At 35.1% G+C, this 14,890-nt stretch overlaps 1 protein-coding gene across 1 annotated transcript in view; it reads left to right on the top strand.

The window, feature by feature from the left end:
• Nucleotides 1-5,038: 5,038 nt before the first annotated feature.
• Nucleotides 5,039-14,890, top strand: part of GPM6A (glycoprotein M6A) — a 113,287-nt gene continuing 103,435 nt past the window's right edge. Inside the window, exon 1 of the mRNA XM_065837630.2 lies at nucleotides 5,039-5,589. Within this exon, the coding sequence (XP_065693702.1) occupies nucleotides 5,553-5,589 (37 nt within the window). The 5' untranslated portion in view covers nucleotides 5,039-5,552. The remainder of the gene's footprint in view (nucleotides 5,590-14,890) is intronic.

The raw sequence follows: 14,890 nt of genomic DNA on the forward strand, positions 1-14,890 counted from the left end.
GTGGATGGTATTGGCAATGTTAACGCCTTTTCATTAGGAAAGCTTTATTTATTTATTTTCAAAAGTAAAACTTTACTGATAATAATTATGAAACATATCCAGCCAGACTAAAGGTTTTAAGTTATGGATAATACTTACAATGGCTACAGATAATAGTCTGGATGTTTATTAAGATTGGTATTCTGAATCAGGAGTCCTATTAGTCAGTTTTTACTATGTTCTCTGGATTGAAACTGCATGAATTAAATACATTTGAGTACCAAGAGGAACAAATTCTTATATGTTGTGTTTTAAGGCTGGATATCATACACAGTGGTGAAAGATTTTCTCAGTGAATAAATCATTTTAACCCGATGAAAATTTCACAAAGGGGTTAATTTTTCTGAACATGAGAATTATGTTAGTGGTTATTAGTATAGAACCTAATAATGCTATATGCAAGGAAGTCTCTTTCACCCTTCGTAGTCTCCTCTTCAAGAAAATCCCTGTTGCTAGAAATGTTAGATTCTAGAAGCTTGTACAAAGAAATGAGAATAAATTAAGGTTGTTAAAGAAAGGATGTCTATTATACTTTTGTCAAATGCAATGTCCAGACTTGAGCACAAATAGGATTAGAATAACCTTTCAAAACTCTTTGTTAGTATTCTTGTGTTTGCAAATAACTTTTTCTTTTTACCTCTGTTTAACAAACAATGATTGATTGTATTAGTCAGAATGGAAATATTTATTTTAAGTACTAGTAGACTCACTTGTATCATGTGAAGTCTTATTCTGAAATGTCTTTGTTAAATGACCATCCTGCTATTTCTTTGATAACTACCTGTTCTAAACTGGTACTTTGTTCCTTTAGAATAATGTAATTTCCCCAGAAACATAATTTTGGGGAATTAGTAGAACTATACACAATCCCATCAATGGGATGAGCAACAATATTCTATCAATGTTACATTTTACCTTCTGCTTCCTTCCTTCCTCTCTTAACGTTTCATTTCACCACTAATTTGGATAATTTTTCATGTCATTAAGCATTTCTCATTTCCCTGGACACTTGTGTGAATGGCCTGCATGAGTTAAACTCTAAAATGGACCATGTGCTGTTTGTTAGTTTTGATAAGTATCTTGTGAAGCTGTAAATAAGAAATGCACATCCCAGAACAGGCAATTAGACACACTGTGGAAGTCTTAAAGCTTCTCAGTGCTTCCTCTAACCGTACTCTTTCGGTATATTCCAAAAATGAAATATCTTGTGCCCTGTGCCATCATTTTATAGTTGTATTTCTGTTTTGAATATAAAATAGAAATATTAATAATGGAGCACTCTAAATATCAAATTTGAGCATCCAGTTTTCCTTTTTTTTTTTCTGTGAACATTTTACAGATTTCCATAATCTGCCTAATTTTCATAAAATAATTACTACATTTGCATCTGTATTAGTGTTCTGGTGAGTTCAGGAGTGAGCTTTTGAAGTCAATGTCCCAGTTTCCCACCTGCTGTATGTTGGTTTATATTGTAGAATATTCTCTAAGAACAGAGATGGTTATTCTTATAATGAAACCAGAACATGCTTTCAAGGAGTGCACCTTATACTGCCCCAGCCCCTAAAGGGCAGTCAGTCTGTGAGACCTGATGGGCATTAGTCTAATGTGAATTTCCCTGAAACACAAAGAACAGGTATTGCTTCATTCCCCAGGTCCATCACATCTTGTTCATGCAGTCCTAAGCAAAGTATTGCAACATAGCTGAGGTAATTCAAACTGGCTTTTGATTTTTTTTGCTCATTTATTGAGGTAGTAGTATTAGCAACATTAATAACATTGTACTTTTAAATTACGTATCAAGACATCGTTGTACCACAACGTTATCGTTATTATGTAGTTGAAAATCAATAGGATGGAAGGATGGAGTGGTAAACTGATTTGAAGACCACACAAAACTGGGAGTAAAAGTCTGGTGTCCTGCTGTTTAAAGCTGCAAGTGCTCAACTACATTTCATAATATCATAATGGACACCAGGGGATCTGTTAATGTTATCAACTTCTAATTATTCTCTTGATTAACTGTTTATTTAGTCTCATTATACAGTTGGATGTTCTGTCTTGCCTTGCCATTTACAAACGGTGTGGTTGTCCAATGATCACTTGCACCAATAATCTCATCTCATCTCATCAGGGACTTTTAGACAATCACATGTAGTTCCTACTAAAATAGTTTTTTTTCTGTGGCAGAAGTGTGCTCAGAAAGGGCAGGTTCACAGCTTGGGTAGTTTCTGGGTATTCCTTTAACAGAAGGAGCTTGTGCATAACTGGTGGTAAATAAGATTCACAGTATGCAGAAGAAAGAAAGCCCCTATGGTTGCTGCTTGGAAAAATCACATAAAGTTGGCACTTTCTGATTTTGTTTATTACTCTTCTTAATACTTGCATACCTTTCCTGTTGTTTGATTTTAGGGATAACACCTATTCATAATTTCATCTTGGAGTAGTTTTTTAAGAACCATCTAGGAGGCAGATTTCTGTCTCAATATTAATATGCTAATAAAATGCAGTTAAACATGGCAGAAGCTGACATAAATTCTCTCTCATATCCTCTCTTGCACATGCTCACACAGGAGCTGTGAATTAATGGCTAGTTAATAGCACCTGAAACTAATCAGCATCCTCTTAAGAAGGAGCTTTGACACTTGTGTAGTTTGGAGAAGTTGGTGTTTAGCGGGAGTACCTGTTAGTACCTTTATGGCAAGAATATCTATGCAGAAAAATAAATTATTGCGAGGGGTCAGGGGAAAGCTCAAAGCCATTGTTTGGCAATGCTGTATTTTGCTTCACCAGTTACTGTGATTTCATCTTAACCTTTGACATAAGAGTGTAGGCTTTTTAGGAAGTTAGAAGTCCTGTCATTAAAATGAAGGCTTGTGTGAACCTGATGTGAAAATGACCATAGTAGGGACTAGGCCAAGGATATGCTCAGCTCAACATCTCATATGTTTGTGTCCAAAAGCAGAAGTAATATAACAAGAAAATAAAACTTTTACACTAAGTATTCCTGACTCTTCAATAATTTGGAGCTTGGGAACTCCTGATTCAGAGGTACATCTTCATATCCATGACTCACTGTGATTCAGATTCTCCTTGCTGCTTTTTTGTTTTGTTTTCCTCCCCTCTACAAGGCCCTTCTGTAACAATTTCCACAGCTTAACTACACATTGTATACTGTGCCCTTGCTTTCTTCTGAGTCTACTTTCTTTGTGGCCCCCTCCCTTTACTGAACAAGTTTCTTATTCAGCTTTCTTTTGGCACTCCTTATTACACAATCTTTATCCTCTCCCAGCTATCTCCTTCCAGTCTCTTTTTTTTTTTTTTTTTTTTAGGTACTTTTTATATTTGAAACAAAGTTTGCATGATTGTTTCAAGGAATGAGGTCATTTGGTATTGCAGCAACCTATGGATTCCTTTGTTGCAAATATCCCTGTCAAAGAGGTTGGTTACCTCACATATTTGGTGCTATCAAGAAAAAAAAAAAAAAAAAGCTTAGAAGCAATTATCACACTAAGTAAAATATTTGCCAGACACTTTTTAAAATATGAAGATTTATTAATGCTTCTGTAAGAAAATGCTTTGAAAAAAAAGTATTACAGAGGAGACTTACACAGGAAATCTTGTTTTAAAAGAAATATTCCTTTAAAAAAAATTCTGACTGAAGGAATAATTCCTAGAAAGATGGAAGACACTTAGATGCTATGATGTCACAGCACTTCCATGTCTGTAGGCAGTCTCGATGGGTTGATTTGGAAACAATCAACTAGATCTGAGAACTAAAAAAACTGATTATTGTTTTTCAGTTATTCCAGAAAATAGAGTCCTAGAAAGGTGAATTAAAAAGGAAAAAAGGAGTAGGAAGTACATTGGTAACTAAATAAATGTGCATTCAGTTATTCAATTATATATAAAAATTTAACTTCATTTATAATATATCCTGGTATGAACCAGATTTGAAAAGATTTATATACAAACTGTGTTTTTAAAAAACATACAACCCCAAAAACCAGCACCCCCCCAAACACGAGAGAGACAACAACAGCATAAAAAAAACCCCAACAAACCAAACAAAAAAACAAAACACCAAAAAACCCCAAACAAACAAAAGAAAGCTGACCAGACAAACAAAACAAACTCAAACCAACTTTATTCTTGTTTCGGGGACTTAGACGGCAGCACTAGATCAATCTGTTTAGATATCATAAAATAAATGGATGAGCTAGTGATAATTTATATGTAAACATAAATAAGCTTCAGTCACTGTTTTCCCTAGAAGGATGAGAAGTGAAAACTGTAAAGAAAAATTTGGCTTGTTCCAATTTCACTTTTGGTGAAATTATGAGTCTTAAAATGATGTTACATTCTACTCTGTAGACCAAGGTACAAAGATGGTGATTTATTGCTAGACTGCAGCGTCCAATTTGCATTCCAAATCAGACTGCAGAGCTCCCCAAACGAGTAGGTGCCCTCACAATGTATTTAACCTATGCTTTTCCTGAGTAAATTCCTAACAGTATGCATGTTTGTACATGCTTCCTCACATACATACCCACATGTGCTGCTTCACCATTTTAAGATAGTCACTGTTTCTTTTCATAGGGATTTCAAGTGTACAGTCCATTTTGGATAGCAGCAATCAGAAAAAAAAATGATGCAAGTACTGATTTAAAACTCCGAACTGCTCCTAAATTCCTGTTTGCTGTGGCACTGACAGATAATGTGTAGGGTGCATATAATTTGCAGTTATTAATGTAATGTATGAAATTGTGCTTGTATGTGTCTATGAATACACAGTTGCATACAAAATAGTACTGTTTTAAATCTGTTTTTGAGAATATTATAGGGGTAATAGTGTATATCTGTTGTTAGTTCCAGATGATACAGATATACGAGAAGGAGGGAAATGAAGAATCATATTATTCTTATATGTGCTGATACAGAAGGAGGGGGAAAGGGGGGGCAGGAGGGAGAGAGAGAGAAGGAATACAGCATAAAGAACCCACAGGCATCTGGGCTTTCCCACTTCAGTAGCAAATAGGGGGAATTATGGGTTGGTGGTCTGCTTCCCGTTAGGAGGACACCCCTCCATCTGTTTTCAGTACAGCCTGTTTCCAATTTAAAACACAGTTTTCAATACAAACCTCAATTTCTTTTCTCCATTTTATGTGCAAAGTGAGGCTTATGAATCCGTGTCATTGCCATAAGGGCTCAGACCAAATTTTCCCCCAAAATTCACAGGCTGTTCATTTGAATACCTGCTTACAGTGGTACACAATGGACAGCTTTGAGAAGAAAAATTGGTAATCTTCACGGAAGAGTAATTTGAATGAAATTACACTTGACAGCCTGTCTCCAAGCAAACAAGGAGAGTGAGGGAGCCTTAGCTAAGCTCTGAGGACTTGCCTAAGCCTCTGCTGTTGGAGCTTCCCAGGGAAAAAAAATCCACACTTTTTCCTGCATCTGACTGAAGCTTTTGATTAATTCTCTGTAGCTGTTTCTAGTGAAGAAAGGTAGCCATGGAAGAGAATATGGAAGAGGGACAAACACAGAAAGGTATTGTGATAAAATTGCTTTCTTTTTTTTGCAATGAGATTATTATTTTGCAGTTCCTTGTTTGCTTTAGCAGCATGCTGTAATGTTACTGAATATCCTTATGTGGCAGATGGGGAAAGATTTTTTTTTCTTTCATACCATTTACTTCATTTATCTCTCTGCAATAGCACCTAGCATTAATATCGTGACTGTCATCTGATATCTAGCATTAAAAGAACCTAAATAACAGATTTTACATCTATACTAATAATATTACAAGCATTTAATGCAGCCTGCTTCCCAACCAGTCTTTGTTAACATTTCATTTATTTCATGTTTTCACGCTTGTCTAGCTGGGTCAAGGGAGTCCAGTGTGAACTATGAGAGAGCTACTCACACAATATTTGGAGCCAGTTGCAGTTGGATATCTAACAGTATAGCCAGTATTTACACCTTGAATGAGAGTCCAGCCTGAACAAAGACATGGGGTGTATTTTTTTAATTATTTAGGCAGTATTGAAATTTCCCTGTGCTTTTTTTCCACTTCTGCTTTGCAAAGTGTTGAAGCAGCCTTGCTATAGTTCTCATATTTGCATTGTGCAGATTTGCATTTTGCCAAAATTCGTTTGCACGTTGCAGCTGAAATTGCTTTAGCAAGATGTACACAGCAAGTGTAGAGCATTTCTGTTACACTGTTTCTGGTCAAATTGAAAATAACTGAACATGATGGGATGTATTAGCACTTAAAGGTGCAACTGGATATTATTGCAGATTGTTTATTAATTTGTGGATCTCTAAGAAATATAGTGATTTTAGTTTTTTCACTTAAGCGTTATTCTGTACAAGTGACATTACAGTAGTGAAAGGAATCAAGGTTTCTTCCTTTTACTTTATTGCAAGCAGAAAGTGTAATCTTAGTGAATATTTGCCACATTACATAATGTATATTTTTCATTTTGCATTTATTTTTAATTCACTTCCATTTTTGAGGAGGATTTAGGAACTTGCCAAATAATTTAATATAAGTTGCCTGTAAAGGCATATTTTTCTGCACTGATGCCATATTCTTTTTCCACTCCCTGATCAATCTGTGTTCTACATGTAAATGTCACTCTTTCTCATTATAAGTGACCCATTTAGACAGAATGCAGCTTTGTATTGTTTATGGTCTTGACTGGATTTAGATGCAGAGTAGGTGGTCAGGAGAAGACTAAAGGGGTATATATATGTGCCCTCTCTGTGTGTATACATACTTATGTTTATAGATAAATAGATTAGTATCTGGTTGGTGATTTCAGCAGTTTCTTCAGTTGAATTTTATTATTTGCAAATGGCAGAAATAATGAGAAAGTACAAGACAGTTTTGTTTTGTTTTGTTTCTTTTTTTTTTTCCTAAATGTAAAGTCAATGCCTTTATTAATTAGTGTGTTTTACATTCAGAAATTGATGATATTAGTTTTTTTAAAGTCTGAAACACATTTTTTTTCCTGCTTAAAACAAGTGAGTTAAACTGTTTGACCACTGAATCAATATACTTCGTTGTTACTGAATGATATTGACTGAAGGAACAGTGGGAAATGCAAATCTTTAAATCCTTATTAGAGAGAATAAATCAGAAAAAAGTGAATTATTTTATATATTAAAAGAACATTGATAAACTGTGTCTTCATTGTTCATATGATAAGCAGCTGAATGACCAATCACCACTCAAAATTGTGTGATTAATAGTGTGATTACAACAGCTAACACTACTTACCTCCCACCCCCCATTTACAATGCCATGTGTTCAACCTTTTTTCCCTTTAGTGGTTCCCAGCTGTCACCACAGACAGTGACAAGAGAATTATAAGAGCTTGCAAATTACATGTATTTTTCCTCAATGCTGTGGAAGGGGATGCTGCTTAGCTGTTGTGACCATACCTGTAAACCTGTCACTTCAACCTGTTGTGTTCACACTTTGGATTACAAGAACCTTAAAAATGTATTTAGACTTTGAAGAAAATTTGCAATTCAGGAGGAAAATGAAAAAATGTTTTCATTTTTTAATTTATTTTGAGTGCTTGAATGCAGATTTTGGAATTGTAGTATAGGGATGATTATGAAATCGTGGGTCTCTCTAAGGTTTGGACTTCACATTTGAAAAATATGGGCTGTTACTAGTGTGATTTGATACTTCTCTTTCATAGTTCCTGGTGTGTGGGTTGGATTTTTTGTTTCTTTGTTTGGTTTTGTTTGTTGCTTTTTGTTTGGCTGGTTCATTTTTCCTTTCATTTAGAATATTCTGTTTAAGTGTTTAATTGATACCCATAGTATAGTTCCAGGTCATCTGGACTAGCTTTTCTAACCATAGTATCCCAGCAACTATAATATATTCTGATTTTTGTCCTCCTGCCACCTCGACTGGAACTGTTTCTTTATTTCTTTCTCCTCTGCTTTCCACAAAATCGATGGGAGTATAAATTGTCACTGCTTATCAGCTCCTGTGCTCTTCACACCAGATGCTTTGAACCTCCCACTGAACAGCATTACGTCTTGCTTGCAGCCATGATGGAAGTGAATAGTTTCATATTGATGCATTTAATAAATACAATAAAGATAGCTTTAGTAAGAGGCTTGCACATTTGGAAGGCTTGTTATTTTAGAGAATTTTATGTGATAGTATATTAACAAGTGTAAACATAATTCTTACCACTGTCGTTCCAAACAATGACCTTCTGCCTTACATTATCCCTGTACATTTTAGCGTTTAACACGATTTGTTTGTGGCTATATCTTGTAAAATTATCAGCAGGGAAATATATTACATCTGTTTTCTGAAAATAACGAATTACTAGAAACTGTATAGTTCAAAGAAATGATTAGAAAGCATAAATGGACAACTCCCCTCTCTCTCTCCTTCCCTCCTTACTTTCCTTCCCCCCTTCCTCCCCAGTTTTCTTTCTATTGAGCTTGAAAAGTGTGTTTGTGTGTGTTTTTTTTTTTCTTGGCATCAGTACCCTTAACATGGTACATTGAGATAAGGCTGCTGTCCAGCAGTTTTCATATGTAAAGCTGTAAAAAATGAAAGTAAGAATAAACTGTATTAATTTTCTCTTTTATAGTATTGGAACACTTGTTTTCCCCCCTTTTTTTCCTTGATATATTTCCTTTGCTTGCAAGTTGATAGAGATGGGGAGAACGTTTCAAAGGTATTTGCTACTCAGCTGTCTGTCACTGTCCAAGAACTGAAAGTATGTAGAAAATCTGGCTGAAATGTAAGTTACATGTGAACACTAAAATATATTCTAACAAAGTAAAAAGTCATCACATCTCAGAAATATCAACTTGTTCACAATTTCTGTAATACTAGCACTATGCGACATGCCTAGAAGTGTATCATACTGAAAGCTTTGATTGCAAATTTGTTGTCTGGAAAACCTAGGATAACCAAAGCCTGTAATTTATTTGATTGGTTTATTTTTCAAAAATGATCAGCTCCACTTAGAAGCAGAAGGTTCACTGATGTCTTTAGGGATGCATGCTAATTTTGAAAATCTCATGAATAAATTTGCATGTGTCAGTGATGGATTTCAACTGCCGGTGATTGAAAGACAATGACGTCAAACAGCTTTGCTATGTGGAAACATATATCAGTCCAGCTTCCGCAGGACAGGTCTTCTCTCCATGAAAACACTGAGACTGCAACCATGTCCCCAACCCCAGCCATTCATCCCAATAGAAGACTTTTCAGAGTGCAGGTGCTGTAATTTTTTCTCTTTGTGCAGGACTTGGCACAGTGGAATTTAGGATTATTCTCACCACGTATCTCCTTTGGAAGAAAGAGACATTTGGTAGCACAGCAAGACATACTTATATGATTTGCACTAAATTGTAGATAAATATGCCTTTTTTATGGTTCATCCATAACTTCATTTTGTAGTTAAAATTCCTTTATAAAATAAACTCTTGAACATGGATGGAGCATTTGTGTTTGTATCACATCAAACATGAGAAGGAGCTAATTTTACTTAAGCTTTATTGGCTGTAGTATACCTAACAAAAATAGATAAGGTTCCACTGGTAGGACAGCAAAAAATATAGATTATTGTGAAGAGAAGTAGCTGAATACTAGAAAATAAATATTGAGTTAGTATTTGATTTGCATTAGTGATTTAAGTGCACAGGCAGCCTATTATTAAAGCTTTTTCATTTTTTCCTCAGCATGCCAGTAAAGGAAAGTTCTAAGCAGAGTTTTAGAAGAAATTCATAAGGAGTCTAGGATGCTATCACTACTATATGCACACAGCCTCTGCTTCAGCCATGAGAGGCTGAATTGCTTCCTCTTACTTCAGTAACTTTTGGGAACTGGCAGACTCTGAGTTAGTAGGCTTCTATACGCTAGGTGAAAGTGATTTTTATTTCATATTAAGAAATAAACCAACAGTAAAATAGTCAAAGCATTGCTGGCATCCTTTGCAGTTTTGGTCTTCTAAATCTTTTTATCTATCTCTAAACAAGAACAGTTGTCCAGTTTCTTAATTGACTGTTGTTAGAAAGTTGGTTAAAATTAAAATGAGGAAATCTCAATATTTTGCACTTGTAAATAAAGCTGAAGAGTTATTTTCTGTTCTTTAATGTAAATGAAGTGGTAAGCATGAGCCATACTTGAACCTTCAGTTAGATCTTTTAATGTAGTTAGTACTCTGTTTAGTCTTATAGAACTCTTGCATTACAATACATTTTGTAAGTTGGAAACAGCTTTTAAATTTGACCTTATAAGTAAGAAGTAGCAGACACTTGCTGGCTGATATTCTTCATACAAAACCTGGCTTTGCAAAGCTTGATTCTTAAAGAAAACCTGATAGGCAGAGGTCAATCTCTATTTCCTTTGGGAATATATTTTCATTTTTACTCTTTGTTCCAAATCTGATGTTCAGATTGGATTTTTACATGTTCCTTCAGACCAGAATAGTCATAGCTTTCATCATGTTTATTGTTGCCTATTGTTAAAAGTGCGTGTGTGTACTAAGTGTCAGATAAAATAACTCACCTGACAATCGAAGTCACTAACAGAGGAAATAATTTTCCTTCATAATCATTGTTAAATATGGAAGTAAATTTTAACATCTGGCAAAGTATCTCACTATATTTCCTGCTTAATATACATTAGTACTTAATCAATAAGGTTTATTAAAGAAAAATGAAATAATGTTCAACATGAATTTGAAGTTCATTATTCTAATATTGTAAGAGTTATTCTCATTTATGTAGTAACTACAGACTACCTTGCTTAGTATTCTTACATTAGGAGGAGTGAGTTACAGAGTTGTAATTTGAATACATTATTATTCAATACACTAGGCTTTTATTCACAGATAAACATGTAAGTAAATTTAGTCTTGCTTGCTTATTTAATCTGTAGCATTGAAATGTCTCTGTTAATAGTAGAAAACTTTGTATTTCTTAGAGGCTTAACAACATACTAGTCATAGGCATGAAAATCCAGCATTAATAGGACCTAATTATACTTTTAACTATATTCTTACAGGGAAAAAAGTATTCCAGCTACCCTAAGGCAGATGCAATCCTCAATTCGATGTGTGAGAATTTAATTCTTCATGGTAATTTTGACATTTTTATGTCAATTTCATGAATAAGCTATTTTAGAAATAAGATGTTTCGTAAGTAAGAGATGTGAATGCTTAGAAAAAAGCAGTGACTACATTTAAAATTATTAATTTATACAAATTCTTGAAAAAACAGCAATATAAATTTATAAAAAGCTTTTTCTGCAGTTAAAGAGGTGACAATATGTTCTTTCCTCTTAATAGTTTTATAGGGATGATGGTAGTCCAGTGCAGGGCAACAAAAATGATTAAGGGAATAGAACATCTCCCTTATGAGGAAAGGCTGAGGGAGCTGGGGCTCTTTAGCTTGGAGAAGAGGAGACTGAGGGGTGATGTTATTAATGTTTACAAATATATAAAGGGTGAGTGTCACAAGAATGGAGCCAGGCTCTTCTCGGTGACAACCAACGGTAGGACAAGGGGCAATGGGTTCATACTGGAACACAAGATGTTCCACTTAAATTTGAGAAGAAACTTCTTCTCAGTGAGGATATCAGAGCACTGGAACAGGCTGCCCAGGGGGGTTGTGGAGTCTCCTACTCTGGAGACATTCAAAACCAGCCTGGACACATTTCTGTGTAACTGCATCTAAGTGTTCCTGCTCCAGCAGGGGGATTGGACTAGATGATCTTTCAAGGTCCCTTCCAGTCCCTAACATTCTGTGATTCTGTGATGATGAAAATAAAAAAGGAATAAGCAGTATACCTTGAAAGACCTTTGGAAGGGTTCAGAAGCCCAAAATTGATATAGAAATAGATGAAGACAATATTAGAGTTAAAAGAATGAAAGATACTAACATTTGGCCTTTCAGACAAGACCTGTAGTGGGCCTTGATGGAAATGTTAGGAGTTTCTTTATAAATAAAATGTGTGCTTTAAGGTAGAGTGTTTTTAAATGGCTTCCAAACCTTTGTTTCAGTCTCTTAAGAAAAAAAAAAATAAAAAGTCTTTAGGTGTTGCCATAATGTAATAAAGTTCAATAATTTTAAACTTAAAAGGCCCCACCTGAAATGTTAGTAATCTGACCAGAGTAGTACTAGATTGATATTTGTAGATTAATGTTGATAAATAAATCCTTTGAGAAGTTTTACATAAAATGTTATTACAAGCATAAATTCAGATTATCTTTTTAAAACAGTGAATATGTAACTTAAACACATTTTCCACCCAAGTAAAACAGTAGTCACGCCATGTTCATGACATATTGGTAATATTGTAATATTACTATGTTAATACTACTACGGTAATATTGTAATTATGGGGAGTTTTAAACTATTTTGAAGTTACATATAGATGAGGGGAAGAGGGAGAGCAAATTTGATTTTATCTTAAAAGCAATGAGAGATAGGCAAGATTCTTGTAGCTGGAAAATGAAAATATATCACTTCATGTTCATGGCAAAGCATTATCACAGTTGATCCATTGGTCTCATTTCTCTGGTGAAAGAAGATGGTACTGTTAAACCCTTGCTTAGCAAGGTGAGGTAACCTGTGTGGGAATTTCCACAGTGTAGTGGCACCCTGTACTACTGGTGAATCAGCTTAGCTTTATGTAATTAATCGAAGCCTGCCACCCCCTGATTTCCCACCAAATCTTCTCTCACTCTATTAAGCTATATTTAATAGTAAGCAGCTGACATAATTTTGAATCAAGTTAAAAGCTTTCCACCTTCAAAGGGTCTTCTGCTCTGATAAAATGCAAGTTACTAACAGTACCTTTTCAATGCTTTGGGTCTTAATATTTACAGACTAGAATCTGCACATGGAAGTTGATGCTGTGGTAGGTTTCCCTAATATGACAAGGAGAATCTGGACTGTGGTGAGCAAGACATTATGCAGATTGCTGGGGGAGAATCCTCTAAGTCTACACTAGAGGTGGAAGGCCACAGAAAAGTTAGCCCTGTTGGTAATTCTAATGTTCTTGTTCTATCAGTAAAAAAGTCCTAAGTCTTAAGACTGTTCTTTAACATTTCCCATTAGTAAATATTTGCAGTTTTGGGTGGTTCTCATTCTGATACCCTTTGAAAAAAAATAAAAAGTCCAGACTCCAAATATTATAGTGGCATGTGTCCCAAATAAACTTGTAGTCTCTTTTTTGGCTTATAGGAGTATGCTGCAGACATTAGTAAGCCTCCCATATTTCAATGCTGCCTGGTCTTTTGGGAAAATTCAAGTTGTGCATTTTGACCAGAAAGCCCAAATGGCCTGAGAATATGACATGGAAATTTACTGAACACCTTGAATTTCATGGCTTTCTAGGCATGCTGCCAAAGACATCTGCACATAGCCTACTGGTAGATACCTCTCTGAATAACTTTTAGATGTTGCTGTGGTTTGTGATAAGCCTTTGCTAATACTAAGAGGTACTGCAAATTCTGAGGTGTTCCTATTGGTTAAGGAGAATTAAATACATAGTTTGAGTAATATATAAGAGTATCTACCCTTCCTAAGTACAGGAGAATTAACATTTACTCATTCAAGAGATAGAAGAATATTCGTTCAAGATGAGACATACTCTTGAAAGATCGAAAGGAATCTGATGGGAGCATTTGTGAATTACCTTACTAACTGTGAAATCATTCAATGGATGATTGCCTTCCCTGTTAGTGAATGGCAATGATAAGCTAAAGTTTCCTTAACCTTTCCAGTAAATTAATCCTTGCCTTTTACCAGCTAAATACCACATTGTGTCCTCATGCCATATGTATAAAGTGATTTATATTCAGCAACTTCTTGCTCTTCACTGGCCTGCTTGTTCTGTGACCTCTATGGTGAAGATTCCATTTCCAGCTACGTATTTCTACATAATTTCTTTGCTAGGTTCATGGAGCAACTTGGAGGCTGGATCTGGTCTGTGGGATGCTTATGTTTGATATGCTCCTTTTTTAATGGAGGAGGTGGGGAACAGCTGAGCAGAAGGTGCTTCTGTCACTCAGAAGAGACAAATGTTCCTGTGCCCTACCTAAGCACAATATTAAACAGGTCAGGTAGGTACAGTAGCTGCTACTGGGTGCAGTGAGCCCAAATTCAACCTCTATGGCTGTTGGATTAGTTGAAAAAACTTAATTGAACCAATGTCCATGAACAGATTTTTATTTTTAATAATAATGGTAAAATCAAGAGCATTTTTAATTCTGTATATGGCAAAAAAGAGCTTAAAATATTTTAAAGGACAGTGTTCTTCATAAAGATTATGTACCAATAAAGAGCATGTATGTGAACTTATAGGGATAGTAGTTTGCTAAGTCATTGTAAATAGTAACTCAGTGTGCATAACTGAAGATGAAAGTAAGTGTTTGAAATTGCCTTGAGAAAGGGACAATTGACTACTGGTCACTGTGTTGTTCATAAAGGTATTAAATTACATGATTGCATGTTGTATTATTGCTTTTTAAATTGAGTAGCTTTAGCATGAAGTGCTTACCACCTAACACGGTTTGCCTTTGTTTATGACTTGTTGCTAAACCACTCCTACCTAGAAAAGGAACCTACTTTTCTACCTGACTGACACAAATACTGTGATTTACTGTCTCATGAAGTGGTCTGAGTATGTTAGATATATAAAAAGCTTTTCCTAGTTGTTATGATGCTTGAATACAGCAGTACCATTGTCTTCAGAGACTTTCTCATTCTCCTAATTTCTTCCTGAGAGACTGACTGCTGCTTCTCATCAACATACACTTTCCACATTATAAATAAGCTTAACCATGCTTTCCAT

The sequence above is a fragment of the Patagioenas fasciata genome, chromosome 4, assembly GCF_037038585.1.
Source record: "Patagioenas fasciata isolate bPatFas1 chromosome 4, bPatFas1.hap1, whole genome shotgun sequence".
In the NCBI taxonomy this organism is placed as follows: Eukaryota; Metazoa; Chordata; class Aves; order Columbiformes; family Columbidae; genus Patagioenas; species Patagioenas fasciata.